This window comes from Hemiscyllium ocellatum, chromosome 50 (assembly GCF_020745735.1).
Source record: "Hemiscyllium ocellatum isolate sHemOce1 chromosome 50, sHemOce1.pat.X.cur, whole genome shotgun sequence".
Classification (NCBI taxonomy): Eukaryota; Metazoa; Chordata; class Chondrichthyes; order Orectolobiformes; family Hemiscylliidae; genus Hemiscyllium; species Hemiscyllium ocellatum.
This window is the reverse complement of record NC_083450.1, coordinates 1234094-1248269: the sequence shown is the minus strand read 5'-3', so window position 1 is coordinate 1248269 and position 14176 is coordinate 1234094. Positions and strand designations below refer to the sequence as shown.

Genomic DNA, 14176 nt, shown 5'->3' with positions numbered 1-14176 from the left:
TCCCTGAGAAGTGTGTGAGTAAGATTCTGTGCGTTTGGAGTTTATTTTGAGGAATAAGCATTTCTCCTCCCGGATTACTCACTGTGAATGATAACCAGTTACTGCATCTTTATTGATTCACTTTGCCTTGTTGACAAACCCATAATTGTATCTCTTCAGAAACCTGGTTGATGGGTCTTTCTGTTTAAAATCTGATTGTGTTTATTTGGTCACCTGGGTAAATGAAGTGATGGATAACAGCTCCATCCTCAGTTAGATGACAGAGCTTTACTCTGTACAGGTACGCAGCCCTTTATCCGAAATCCCTAAAGCTCCGAAATCTAAAGTTTTTCTCATAAAGTTCTTTTCTGTGATAACAAAGTTATTTGGCGTGTGACCAGGTCACTCGGGCCACATGACTCCGATGTGACATGGCACCATGACCCAGCACTGGCAGCTGGCATTGTGTCTCAGTGCTTGGACCAATCACATCTGGGCCTGCTGTTTGGGAAGATTTTACACATTTCAGTGTGAAAATGTCATTTATTCTAAAATCCAAAAAATTCCAAAATCCGAAAAGCAACTGGCCCCTGAGGATTTCAGATCAAGGATTGTGCACCTGTACCTAACTGTGTGCTGTCCCTGTCCTGGAAATGAAATCATAGGGAGATGGGTGAGCTGCCTTTGTGTCTGATAGGGGTTAATGCTGTCTGTCTTTCTGAACAGAACAGGAACTGGAACTCTGCACATCTGGCACGAAGCACCCAAGGACTGACCGCAGTCCTCCTGTCACTGAAGAAATGTCCCATGATTCGTTATCAGCTGTCATCTGACATGGCGAAGAGGCTAGCAGAGAGTGTGAAGGTGCTGCAGTACCATGGAGAGTTGTGTGTGTGTGTGTGTGTGTGTGTGGAGCGCGCGCGTGTGTGTGTGTGTGTGTGTGGAGTGTGCGTGTGTGTAGATGGTTATGTAGGGAAAGAGACCGTACTATGTGGATTAAAACGGAAGTGATGGTGAAAACAGTTGAGTGTCTGTGGTCCGTACAACAGAGCTTTGCAAACTGTTTGTCACCATGATCCCTTTTCAGGGCCTGACAGTGACTGTGACCTCCTCAGAGATGAGCTAGGTATGGGTGGGCATTGGGGCGAAGGCATGTGAGACCAGGAAGAGGTGTTACCCAGAATGGGTTTGGAGCAGTGTTCCGCAGAGCACGTTTACTGTCTCGGAACATAAAGGCCCCAAAGTGTCAGCTGACGGTCCTGAGCCCAGCGATTGAGTACCCTGATGTACATCCTGGATTCAGCAAATCCCACTTGTTCACATCATTGATTGGAACATTGAAAACAGTCCTTTTCTGCATTTTCAGCAGTCAAATACACTGATCTGACATTGACCACTGATGGTTCCATTCAGACCCGAATTCTGCCCAGCTGAGAGCCACGTATCGGATATCCTGAACTAAAGCCTCGGAATGCCTCACTTGCGATATAAAAATCACTTGCTGTCACGATTTGTAGAATCATAGAATCATTAAAAGTGTGGAAACAAGCCATTCGGCCCATCAAGTTCACACTGATTCTCTCAAGAGCATCCTATGAGATCCCCACGCCCCCCCCCCCAACAAGCCTGCAGATCCCTGACACTATGGCCAATTTATCATGGCCAATCCTCCCAAACCTGCACACCTTTGGATTGTGGGAGGTAACTGTCATTCCCTGAGGAAACCCATGCAGACACGGAGAGAATGTGCAAACTCCAGACAGACAGTCCCCCGGGGCTGGAATTGAATCCAAGTCCTTGGCGCTGTGAGGCAGCAGGGTTAACCACTGAGCCACCGTACCACCCATAAATCTTCAGCACCTCAAGCAATGTCTCGTGTAGGGTAATGGTTGGTTTGCCCTGCATCTAACCATGCTAGCCTTTGCCTGAGATGATTTGATACCAGTAATGAGGGTTTGTTTCCCACCCATGTCCCTCCTTCAGTAAACACTGATGTTTCTGTCCAATAAAGGGTCTGCATTACAGAAGGTTGTGTGTTAACATGATTGTGAATGGTTGAAGAATGGTTGTTGAGTTGATTGTGTGCTTGTTAAAAGGATTCCTGTTGGCATTGCTCTGCACCAGCCGTCCAGCCAATTGTGGTTATCTTCTCAATCTCCCCTCTTACCTGAGACCTGGGGACCCTTGAGTTAAACCAGCAGCTGTTGTCTTTTAAATGAGAGTATAGCCGTGTGGTCAGAGATTCACAGAGATATACAACACACAAAGACACCCTTCATTCTAACTCATCATTGTCGACCAGATATCCCAACCCAATCTAGTCCCACCTGCCAGCACCCGGCCCATATCCCTCCAAACCCTTCCTGTTCATATACCCATCCAGATGCCTCTTAAATGTTGTAATTGTACCAGCCTCCACCACATCCTTTGGCAGCTCATTCCATACCCGTACCACCCTCTGGGTGAAAAAGTTGCCCCTTAGGTCCCTTTTAAATATTTCCTCTCTCACCCTAAACCTATGCCCTCTAGTTCTGGACTCCCCAACCCCAGGGAAAAGACTTTGCCTATTTTCCTTATTCATGCCCCACATGATTTTGTAAATCTCTATAAGCTCAGCCTCCGACGCTCCAGGGAAAACAGCCGCAGCCTGTTCAGCCTCTCCCTGTAGCTCAGATCCTCCAACCCTGGCAACATCCTTGTAAATCTTTTCTGAACCCTTTCAAGTTTCACAACATCTTTCCGATAGGAAGGAGACCAGAATTGCACGCAATATTCCAACAGTGGCCTAACCAATGTCCTGTACAGCCACAACATGACCTCCCAACTCCTGTACTCAATACTCTGACCAATAAAGGAAAGCATACCAAACACCTTCTTCACTATCCTATCTACCTGCGACCCCACTTTCAAGGAGCTATGAACCTGCACTCCAAGGTCTCTTTGTTCAGCAACACTCCCCAGGACCTTACCATGAAGTGTATAAGTCCTGCCCTGATTTGCCTTTCCAAAATGCAGCACCTCACATTTATCTAAATTAAACTCCATCTGCCACTTCTCAGCCCATTTGTAGATGACACCTCCAATTTTGGCATCATCTACAAATTTACTAATTATACCTCCTATGCTCACATCCAAATCATTTATGTAAATGACAAAAAGTAGAGGGCCCAGCACCGATCCTTGTGGCACTCCACTGGTCACAGGCCTCCAGTCTGAAAAACAACCCTCCACCACCACCCTCTGTCTTCTACCTTTGAGCCAGTTCTGTATCCAAATGGCTAGTTCTCCCTGTATTCCATGAGATCTAACCTTGCTAACCAGTCTCCCATGAGGAACCTTGTCGAACACCTTACTGAAGTCCATATAGATCACATCTACTGCTCTGCCCTCATCAATCTTCTTTGTTACTTCTTCAAAAACTCAATCAAGTTTGTGAGATATGATTTCCCACAGACAAAGCCATGTTGACTATCCCTAATCAGTCCTTGCCTTTCCAAATACATGTACATCCTGTCCCTCAGGATTCCCTCCAACAACTTGCCCACCACCAAGGTCAGGCTCACTGGCCTATAGTTCCCTGGCTTGTCCTTACCACCCTTCTTAAACAGTGGCACTATGTTTGCCAACCTCAAGTCTTCCAGCACCTCACCTGTGACTATCGATGATACAAATATCTCAGCAAGAGGCCCAGCAATCACTTCTCTAGCTTCCCACAGTGTTCTAGGGTACACCTGATCAGGTCCTGGGGATTTATCCATCTTTATGCATTTTAAGACATTCAGCACCACTTCCTCTGTAATATGGACATTTTTCAAGATGTCACCATCTATTTCCCTACAGTCTATATCTTCCATATCCTTTTCCACAGTAAATACTGATGCAAAATACTCGTTTAGCATCTTCCCCATTTTCTGTGGCTTCACACAAAGGCTGCCTTGCTGATCTTTGAGGGGCCCTATTCTCTCCCTAGTTACCCTTTTGTCCTTAATATATTTGTAAAAACCCTTTGGATTCTCCTTAATCTTATTTGTCAAAGCGATCTCGTATCCTCATGACTTTCCTCTTAAGTATACCCCAAGACTTTTATACTGTTTTAGGGATTCACTCGATCTATCCTGTCTATACCTGACATACGCTTCCTTCTTTTTCTTAACCAAACCCTCAATTTCTTTAGTCATCCAGCATTCCCTATACCTACCAGCCTTCCCTTTCACCCTGACAGGAATATACTTTCTCTGGACTTTCTTTACCTCACTTCTGAAGGCCTCCCATTTTCCAGCTGTCCCTTTACCTGCGAACATCTGCCTCCAATCAGCTTTTGAAAGTTCTTGCCTAATACCATCAAAATTAGCCTTCCTCCAATTTAGGACTTCAACTTTTAGATCTGTCTATCCTTTTCCATCACTATTTTAAATCTAATAGAATTATGCTCGCTGGCCCCAAAGTGCTCCCCCACTGACACCTCAGTCACCTGCCCTGCCTTATTTCCCAAGAGTAGGTCAAGTTTTGCACCTTCTCTAGTAGTTACATCCACATACTGAATGAGAAAATTGTCTTGTACACACTTCACAAATTCCGCCCTTGTCAGTATCATGGTCCCAGTCTATGTTTGGAAAGTTAAAATCCCCGACCATAACCACCCCGTTATTTTAACAGATGTCTGAGATCTCCTTACAAATTTGTTTCTCGATTTCCAAGGGGGTCTATAGGACAGTCCCAGTGCGGTGATCATCCCTTGCTTATTTCTCACTTCCCTGGGTGTATTCCCAGATGTAACCTCCCTAAATACCTCTGGGGCGATGGCCATTGCTTCACCATTACTGAAGTTTCCTTTGTCTCACGGCAGCAAATCATCACCAAAGAGTATGAACTGTTTGACTTCCGTAGGACTGAGGTGCCACCCCTGCTTCTCATCCTAGATCGCAGTGACGATGCTGTCACCCCACTGCTAAACCAGGTGAGCCTCCAACCCCACTGCACACGAGTAACAGAAGTTTTATTCCATCACCGGTGTCTGCCTCCTGATTGTGTGGCTTGGTGAACATTGCAGTGATGGCCCTTGGGCAGTGGAGGGAGCTGACGAGCTTACTCATGACGTGGAGGAGCTGGTGTTGAGCTGTTAATAATCAATAACCAAGTTAATAATCACACAGTACCAGGTTCGAGGCCAGCAGGGTTATTTGGAAACACTAGTGTTTGGAGCACCGCACAACCACAGTGGCTCAGTGGTTAGCACTGCTCCCTCACAGCACCAGGGACCCGGCTTTGATTCCAGCCTCGGGCGACTGTCTGTGTAGAGTTTGCACGTTCTCCCCGTGTCTGCGTGGGTTTTCTCCGGGTGCTCCAGTTTCCTTCCACAGTCCAAAGATGTGCGGGTCAGGGTGGATTGGCCTTGCTAAATTGCCTGTAGTGCTAGGTGCATAAGTCAGAGGGGAATGAAGAAGCATAAGTCAGGTGAGTTCCCTCTCGGCGGGTCGGTGTGGACTGGTTGGGCTGAACGGCCTGTTTCCACACTGTCGGGAATCTAATCTAACCTGGTGTTGTGTGATTTTTAACAGTGATCCCAGGGTATGATATCGAGAGGCACCAACTACCTTTCCTACATGAGGGAGGGAAAGCTGGAAATTCGTTACCCAAAGGGAGCTGCATGTTTATGAACTCTGCAATCTCATGTTGATCTTTTTCCCACTGTCATTGGAGTTGTACAGAGACTGTAAAAGTGCTGTAGTGTACACGTGTAAACGGTTGTCTGTGGAAGTGAGGTACAGACAGTGCTATGTGGGTGACACAATCACTTTGTACCTTTGAGTCAGAAAGGGATGAACTGAAAGTGATGGAATAAATCTTCTGTTACTTGTGTGCAGAGATTCAATCCCAACATTTCGATACAGACGCAGTCCTCTTTGTCAAACTGAAACATTCTGAAGTGCCATGGTTAATGCTGAACGATGACCGGGACCCATTCCTGATACCAACATGTTCCCGGGGTCACCATTTCAACACCGACGGGTTCCCGGGGTCACCATTTCAACACCGACGGGTTCCCGGGGTCACCATTTCAATACCGACGGGTTCCCGGGGTCACCATTTCAATACCGACGGGTTCCCGGGGTCACCATTTCAACACTGACGGGTTCCCGGGGTCACCATTTCAATACCGACGGGTTCCCGGGGTCACCATTTCAACACCGACGGGTTCCCGGGGTCCACCATTTCAACACCGACGGGTTCAGGGTCACCACTTCAACACCGACGGGTTCAGGGTCACCATTTCAACACCGACGGGTTCAGGGTCACCATTTCAATCCCGACGGGTTCCCGGGGTCACCATTTCAACACCGACGGGTTCAGGGTCACCATTTCAATACCGACGGGTTCCCGGGGTCACCATTTCAACACCGATGGGTTCAGGGTCACCATTTCAATCCCGACGGGTTCCCGGGGTCACCATTTCAATACCGACGGGTTCCCGGGGTCACCATTTCAACACCGACGGGTTCCCGGGGTCACCATTTCAATACCGACGGGTTCCCGGGGTCACCATTTCAATACCGACGGGTTCCCGGGGTCACCATTTCAACACCGACGGGTTCCCGGGGTCACCATTTCAATACCGACGGGTTCCCGGGGTCACCATTTCAACACCGACGGGTTCCTGGGGTCACCATTTCAACACCGACGGGTTCCCGGGGTCACCATTTCAATACCGACGGGTTCAGGGTCACCATTTCAACACCGACGGGTTCCCGGGGTCACCATTTCAACACCGACGGGTTCCCGGGGTCACCATTTCAACACCGACGGGTTCAGGGTCACCATTTCAATACCGACGGGTTCCCGGGGTCACCATTTCAACACCGACGGGTTCCCGGGGTCACCATTCCATTACCGACGGGTTCCCGGGGTCACCATTTCAACACCGACGGGTTCCCGGGGTCACCATTTCAACACCGACGGGTTCCCGGGGTCACCATTCCAATACCGACGGGTTCCCGGGGACACCATTCCAATACCGACGGGTTCCCGGGGTCACCATTTCAACACCGACGGGTTCCCGGGGTCACCATTTCAATACCGACGGGTTCCCAAGGTCACATTTTCAACACCGACGGGTTCCTGGAGACCGCGGTTTAATCCCGATGTTGTCCCAAGGCCCACACACCCGTGTGAACCGGCCCGGCTGACCCCAGTGCCGAGTGCTATGTCTGAGTGCTGTGTTGTTTTGCAGTGGACGTACCAGGCCATGGTTCATGAGCTGCTGGGGATCAACAACAATCGAATTGATCTTTCCCGTGTGCCGGGAGTCAGCCGGGAGCTGAAGGAAGTGGTGCTCTCCGCTGAGAATGACGAATTCTACGCAAATGTAAGACTGGGCTGAAAGGTGTTCTGTTCTCTTGGACGGGAGTTTGTGTTCCTGCCATCCTCATACCCCTTCCTGTCTGACAGAACATGTACCTGAACTTCGGGGAGATTGGCACAAACATTCGGAACTTGATGGAGGATTTTCAGAAAAAGAAACCGAAGGGCCAGCAGAAACTGGAGTCCATCGCTGACATGAAGGTACGTGGGAGTGGGTGGGAGAGAGCTTCTTCAACAGCGAGACCACAATGGGGTAACACAGCCTGGGAAATGGGGAGGGGGTTAGGGGAGGGTGGGAAACGGGGAGAGGGTTAGGGGAGGGTGGGTAATGGGGGGAGGGTTAGGGGAGGGTGGGGAAATGGGGAGGGGGTTAGGGGAGGGTGGGGAAATGGGGAGGGGGTTAGGGGAGGGTGGGTAATGGGGAGAGGGTTAGGGGAGGGTGGGGAAATGGGGAGGGGGTTAGGGGAGGGTGGGGAAACGGGGAGGGGGTTAGGGGAGGGTGGGGAAATGGGGAGGGGGTTAGGGGAGGGTGGGAAACGGGGAGGGGGTTAGGGGAGGGTGGGGTAATGGGGAGAGGGTTAGGGGAGGGTGGGGTAATGGGGAGAGGGTTAGGGGAGGGTGGGTAATGGGGAGGGGGTTAGGGGAGGGTGGGGAAATGGGGAGAGGGTTAGGGGAGGGTGGGTAATGGGGAGAGGGTTAGGGGAGGGTGGGGAAATGGGGAGAGGGTTAGGGGAGGGTGGGGAAATGGGGAGGGGGTTAGGGGAGGGTGGGGAAATGGGGAGGGGGTTAGGGGAGGGTGGGGAAATGGGGAGGGGGTTAGGGGAGGGTGGGGAAATGGGGAGGGGGTTAGGGGAGGGTGGGGAAACGGGGAGAGGGTTAGGGGAGGGTGGGTAATGGGGAGAGGGTTAGGGGAGGGTGGGGAAACGGGGAGGGGGTTAGGGGAGGGTGGGGAAATGGGGAGGGGGTTAGGGGAGGGTGGGGAAACGGGGAGAGGGTTAGGGGAGGGTGGGTAATGGGGAGAGGGTTAGGGGAGGGTGGGTAATGGGGAGAGGGTTAGGGGAGGGTGGGGAAACGGGGAGAGGGTTAGGGGAGGGTGGGGAAATGGGGAGGGGGTTAGGGGAGGGTGGGGAAATGGGGAGAGGGTTAGGGGAGGGTGGGTAATGGGGGGAGGGTTAGGGGAGGGTGGGTAATGGGGGGAGGGATAGGGGAGGGTGGGTAATGGGGAGAGGGTTAGGGGAGGGTGGGTAATGGGGGGAGGGATAAGGGAGGGTGAGAAATATGAGGTAGGTTAATGGGGACGGGGTTAGTGAAGGTGGGGAACCTGGCAGTAGTGGCCTGCCCGTGTTGCTGGTCAGTGTGATGTGGTGCTGTGTTGCTGTACTGTTACGTTGCACCAGGTGGAGCCTGGAGCCCACTGTTGGGAAGCTGTAGTTTTCCATTGAGCCGAGGGGTTGTGGATCCCCCCCTGTCTGTCAGTAATGTCTGGATCCAGTGTTAATGAGGCTTTCCCATTCCCAAGCCGGTGGGCTGGGGTCCAGCTCTGAGCTCCCACCTCCTGTCACTCCCGTTTGGTTGTGGTTCACTCCTCTTCTCCCACAGGCCTTTGTGGAGAACTACCCGCAGTTTAAGAAGATGTCCGGGACTGTATCCAAACATGTGACCGTGGTGGGAGAGCTCTCGCGGTTGGTGAATGAGCACCAGCTGATGGAAGTATCCGAGGTGGAACAGGAGTTGGCTTGTCAGAATGACCACTCCAGTGCCCTGCAGGTGAGACACGGGATAGGGCAAAAAGTGGGCCGATTGGAGGGAGGGAGGCCGGACAGAGAGGAATATTCCAAAGTCCCACTGCAGTGCTGCTCAGGAGTGGGAGTGGAGCAGAGTGGGTCTGCAAAGTCAGTGGTTGGAGGTGGGAGAAGGAGTGGGCATGGCAGTATTATCTTCACACTGCGGCACCTTGTCTCATCGAGAGGAGCCAGGAGAGAGGGCTGCCTGATGCCCAATGTCCGTCCATCCTGTGGGATTTCCCGGGGCCATATCCTGTTCCATTTAGCTTAGTGTCAGGCATGGCATCAACAGTATTGTGCTCAAGTCCAATGGCCCATCCACTTTATATACTTGTTATGCATCTGTACCTCACAAAGTGTGTGTGTCTGTGTGTTGGCTATGTGTCTGTGTCTGTGTGTGTGTGTGTGTGCGCGCGCGCGTGCATGGGTGTCTCTGTGTGTGGGGTATGTGTCTGTGTGTGCACGTGCATGGGTGTGTCTGTGTGTGTGTGCACGTGCATGGGTGTCTCTGTGTGTGGGGTATGTGTCTGTATGTGTGTGTGTGTGCATGGGTGTCTCTGTATGTGTATATGTGTACGTGCGTGTGCATGTGTGTCTCTGTGTATGTGTACATGCATGCATGTGTCTGTGCGTGTGCTGTATGTGTCTTTGCGTGTGTGTGTGTGTGTCTCTGTATGTGGGGTATGTGTCTGTATGTGTGTGTGTGTTTCTGTGTGTGTGTATGTGTGTCTCTGTGTGTCTGTGTGTGTGGGGGTGTATACATGTGTGTCTCTGTGTATGTGTGTGTATGTGTCTGTGTGTGTGTGTATGTGTGTGTCTGTGTGTGTATGTGTATGTGTGTGTCTCTGTGTCTGTGTATGTGTGTGTCTCTGTGTGTGTGTGCGTGCATGGGTGTCTCTGTATGTGTATATATGTACGTGCGTGTGCATGTGTGTCTCTGTGTATGTGTACATGCATGCATGTGTCTGTGTGTGTGATGTATGTGTCTGTGCGTGTGTGTGTGGGGTATGTGCCTGTGTATGTATGTGTATGTATGTGTGTGTGTGTCTGTGTCTGTGCGTGTATGTGTGTGTGTGTCTGTGTCTGTGCGTGTATGTGTGTGTGTGTGTCTGTGTCTGTGCGTGTATGTATGTGTGTGTGTGTCTGTGTCTGTGTCTGTGCGTGTATGTATGTGTGTGTGTGTCTGTGTCTGTGCGTGTATGTGTGTGTGTGTGTGTGTGTGTGTCTGTGTCTGTGCGTGTATGTGTGTGTGTGTCTGTGTGTGTGTGTTGAGGGTTTGGCTGTGTCTAAGATAAAGCCTGAGCAGCAGCAGAGGACCCAGAGGGTGGTGGTAATCGGGGTACAACTTGGGGGACTGATGGTGAAAGCTGCTGTTTCCAGTCTTGGTGCTGGGGCAAGAAGGTTGGAGGTGAAGGACCTGTTTATAAGCAGGCCTGCTTATTAGGGGAGATAGCAAGGTATTTGGAGCCTTGGTGTGCTGCCACGGGTAACTGGAGAATGGTTCTGAACAGGCAGAGTCTGTCAGGAGCAGTGAATCAGCCACGTGCCCAAGTACACCTTCGGAGGTATTGCTGATGCTGCAGGACTCGGTGAGGGGGAGTCCTTCACACAACAAGATGTGAAATTGTTTCACTGCCTGAAGGGCAGCGACAGGGAGTGGGCTTATCAGATCCGGGAGAGACCTTGCAAGCGCCCACATTGATACATTGAGATACCCTCTTCCTCCTTGCTGTCTAATCTGTACGCTTGCTGTCTTACATTGATAGGACTTAGGCAGCCTCCCACACATTGCACTGCTCTCGACTGCAGCTGGCCTGGGAGCAGTGAACTCAGCACAGCCCAAGTGTTCGAACACTTCGCCCCATCTCCCTGAGAGCTGGAACCACTCTCAGTTAGACACAGCTTCTCCTGCTGAAAGCAGACAGCTATCACAACTGCACTGATACTCAACAGATCACAGGATGGAAATGGTCAGCCTGAGGCCCAACATTCTTGCCATTGAGTTGATGGTTAATTTACATCAGGGATATGAACACTTCAGTTAGACAAACAGTATCGTGCAGGAGTGATCACACACTGCAACATGGGGCGGGGAGCGTTACAACAATACCAGGGATCAGTGCTCAGGCACACTACAATCCCGGGGGTCGGTATTCATTTAAAACAGCAGTTACTGCACTGTCAGAGGGTCAGTGCTGAGGGGGTGGGCACTGTCGAGGGTCAGTGCTGAGGGGGTGCTGCACCGTCAGAGGGTCAGTGCTGAGGGAGCGCCGCACTGTCGGAGGGTCAGTGCTGAGGGAGTGCCGCACTGTCGGAGGGTCAGTGCTGAGGGAGTGCTGCACTGTCGGAGGGTCAGTGCTGAGGGGGTGCTGCACCGTCGGAGGGTCAGTGCTGAGGGGGTGCTGCACCGTCGGAGGGTCAGTGCTGAGGGAGTGGGCACTGTCGGAGGGTCAGTGCTGAGGGAGCGCCGCACTGTCGGAGGGTCAGCGCTGAGGGAGTGGGCACTGTTGGAGGGTGAGCACTGAGGGAGTGCTGCACTGTTGGAGGGTGAGCACTGAGGGAGTGCCGCACTGTCGTGTATGACAGATGATCTAGCCATTGTCTGCTGACTCGGACTGGGTTCGGCCTGTATAATGATTGCTGCAATTTCTACATGGCAACAATGTCTGCTTGTCAAAACCAAACTGTTGACTATGGATTAGTTTGGGCCCCCTGAGCGTGTCATCTCATCCCCTTTTTGTACCGAGAGATTTATCACATAGCCTGTCTTCTCCTGATCACTGGGCCCAGCAGGAGCCTCATTGGTCAGGGGTGGCACAGTGGTTAGCACTGCTGCCTTACAGCACCAGGGTCCCAGGTTCAATTCCCACCTCGGGCCACTGCCTGTGTGGAGTCTGCACATTCTCCCTGTGTCTGCGTGGGTTTCCTCCCACAGCCCAAAGATGTGCAGGTCAGGGTGGATTGGCCATGGGAAATTGCCCCATCGTGTTCAGGGATGTGCACCCTCGATGGATTCATCCTGGGGTTAGGACGAGGGGTTACAGGGAGAGGGTAGGGAGGTGGATCAGGGTGCAGGGTTCTTCAGTGTGGACTCGATGTCCCATGTAAGGATTCTCTGCGGGTTGTTGCTTTGTCTGCAGGATGTCACCCCTCGCCCATTGGTCAAACAGCTTGCTGCCTCTCTGTCTACTTCAGGAAAGTTGCTGCTTCCTCATTTGAAACTCCTCTCAGCAAAGTTTCCGACTTTTGCCGCACAGCTGTTCCCCAGGGGAAGAGAGGAGCTTGTCTTTTGTACTCCTTATTCCCATCCTTCCCAGCCTGTACCAAAGCTGCAGTTTGGGGTCGCCTGTGTCAAAACAAGGGCTGCAGATGCTGCAGACCAGCTTCTAGATTGGAACGGCTGTGTTTGTCCAGTACCACTCTAGTCTAGAGTGTGGGTCCCCTCTGCCTGCTGCTGTCGTCAGTCTGTAACTAGCTGTAAGCTCTGGCTGCTGGGGTGAGATTAGAACGAGGCTCTCTGACAGCTAAGTCGTTGATGTGCCCTGGGCTCTTTCTTGCGGGCACTTGCTTGAACTCTTTTGCTTGCTTCCTTCCTCATTGCTGCTCCGTACCTATCCTCTGAGCTAAGCTGACATTTACGGCGATGGTGTTTCACAGTGCGCTAGGTTACCCCACACTGTCCATCTTCTGTTACACTTTGGCCCCAAGCCAATGCTCGTGACCTTCAGCCCGTCCCTGCAACATGTTTCCGACCAGTTTGCATTCGGAATAGGAAACATTGTTGACATCCTGTTATGCGATCTGTTCTGACCACTGAGGCAGGCTGTGCAACCCATCCACCCCGGCTCCTCGTACAAATCTGTTACCCCTCCCCCCCATTGTGTCCAAAGAGCCTTGTTATTTCGGGGTTGAGTTTAGCAGTCTCTGCAATTAGCTCATTTTGTTTCTGCACAGACCTGATGCTGCCAGACAGGAACTAGACATGAATATCCATTACAGTTAAATAACCTTTTCCTTCCAGTCTGCTCAGAATATAATCTACAAGACATTTGAGCATACGGAGGGTCATTACTCTGTATTTAATCTGTGCTGTACCTGCCTTTTGTGTGTTTGATGGGGTTGGTATAAAGGGAGTTTTACCTTGTTTAAAATAGTAGAAGGAGGGCTCTTTACTCTCATTTTGTTGCAGTGTTCTTACCGTCATTAACTCCTGTTACTGTGGAGGGGCTGTGATTGGGTCAATGTATTGCTGTTGGATTTATTCACAGACTTGATTGCTTGTGGTCTGCTGTTTTGTTAAACTTCCCCTGAGCTGGAGAAAAGCAGAAGCGCTGAATGAACCCTGCTGGTGTTTTCTAGGGGAGCTGAAGTGATTTCATGCTGTGTATGGAGGGAAGGTTCGTCAATGCTGTTTTCCACGTGATATACACTCCCTACACCCGTGTGCAGGGATCAGGTGGCTGCACTTAGTAACAAGAAGCATACAATCCCGACAGTGTGGAAACCCTTCGGCCCAACAAGTCTATACTGACCCTCCGAAGAGTTACCGACCCAGACCCATTCTCCTCCCCTATTACTCTACATTTACCCCTGACTAGTCCACCCGAACCTACACACCCCTGAGCACTCTGGGCAATGTAACATGGCCAATCCACCCTAACCTACACATCCCTGAGCACTCTGGGTAATGTAACATGGCCAATCCACCCAAACCTACACACCCCTGAGCACTCTGGGTAATGTAACATGGCCGATCCACCCTAACCTACACATCCCTGAGCACTCTGGGTAATGTAACATGGCCAATCCACCCTAATCTACACACCCCTGAGCACTCTGGGTAATGTAACATGGCCAATCCACCCTAATCTACACACCCCAGAGCACTCTGGGTAATGTAACATGGCCAATCCACCCTAACCTACACACCCCTGAGCACTCTGGGTAATGTAACATGGCCGATCCACCCTAACCTACACATCCCTGAACACTCTGGGTAATGTAACATGGCCAATCCACCCTAATCTACACACCCCAGAGCACTCTGGGCAATG

General features: G+C 51.1%; 1 protein-coding gene across 1 annotated transcript in view; it reads left to right on the top strand.

Moving 5' to 3' along the window:
- vps45 (vacuolar protein sorting 45 homolog) overlaps positions 1–14176 on the top strand; it is a 67606-nt gene that overhangs the window by 16124 nt on the left and 37306 nt on the right. The window contains exons 6-10 of the mRNA XM_060820556.1: positions 706–843; positions 4826–4936; positions 7208–7342; positions 7426–7539; positions 8938–9105. Of these exons, the coding sequence (XP_060676539.1) occupies positions 706–843; positions 4826–4936; positions 7208–7342; positions 7426–7539; positions 8938–9105 (666 nt within the window). The remainder of the gene's footprint in view (positions 1–705; positions 844–4825; positions 4937–7207; positions 7343–7425; positions 7540–8937; positions 9106–14176) is intronic.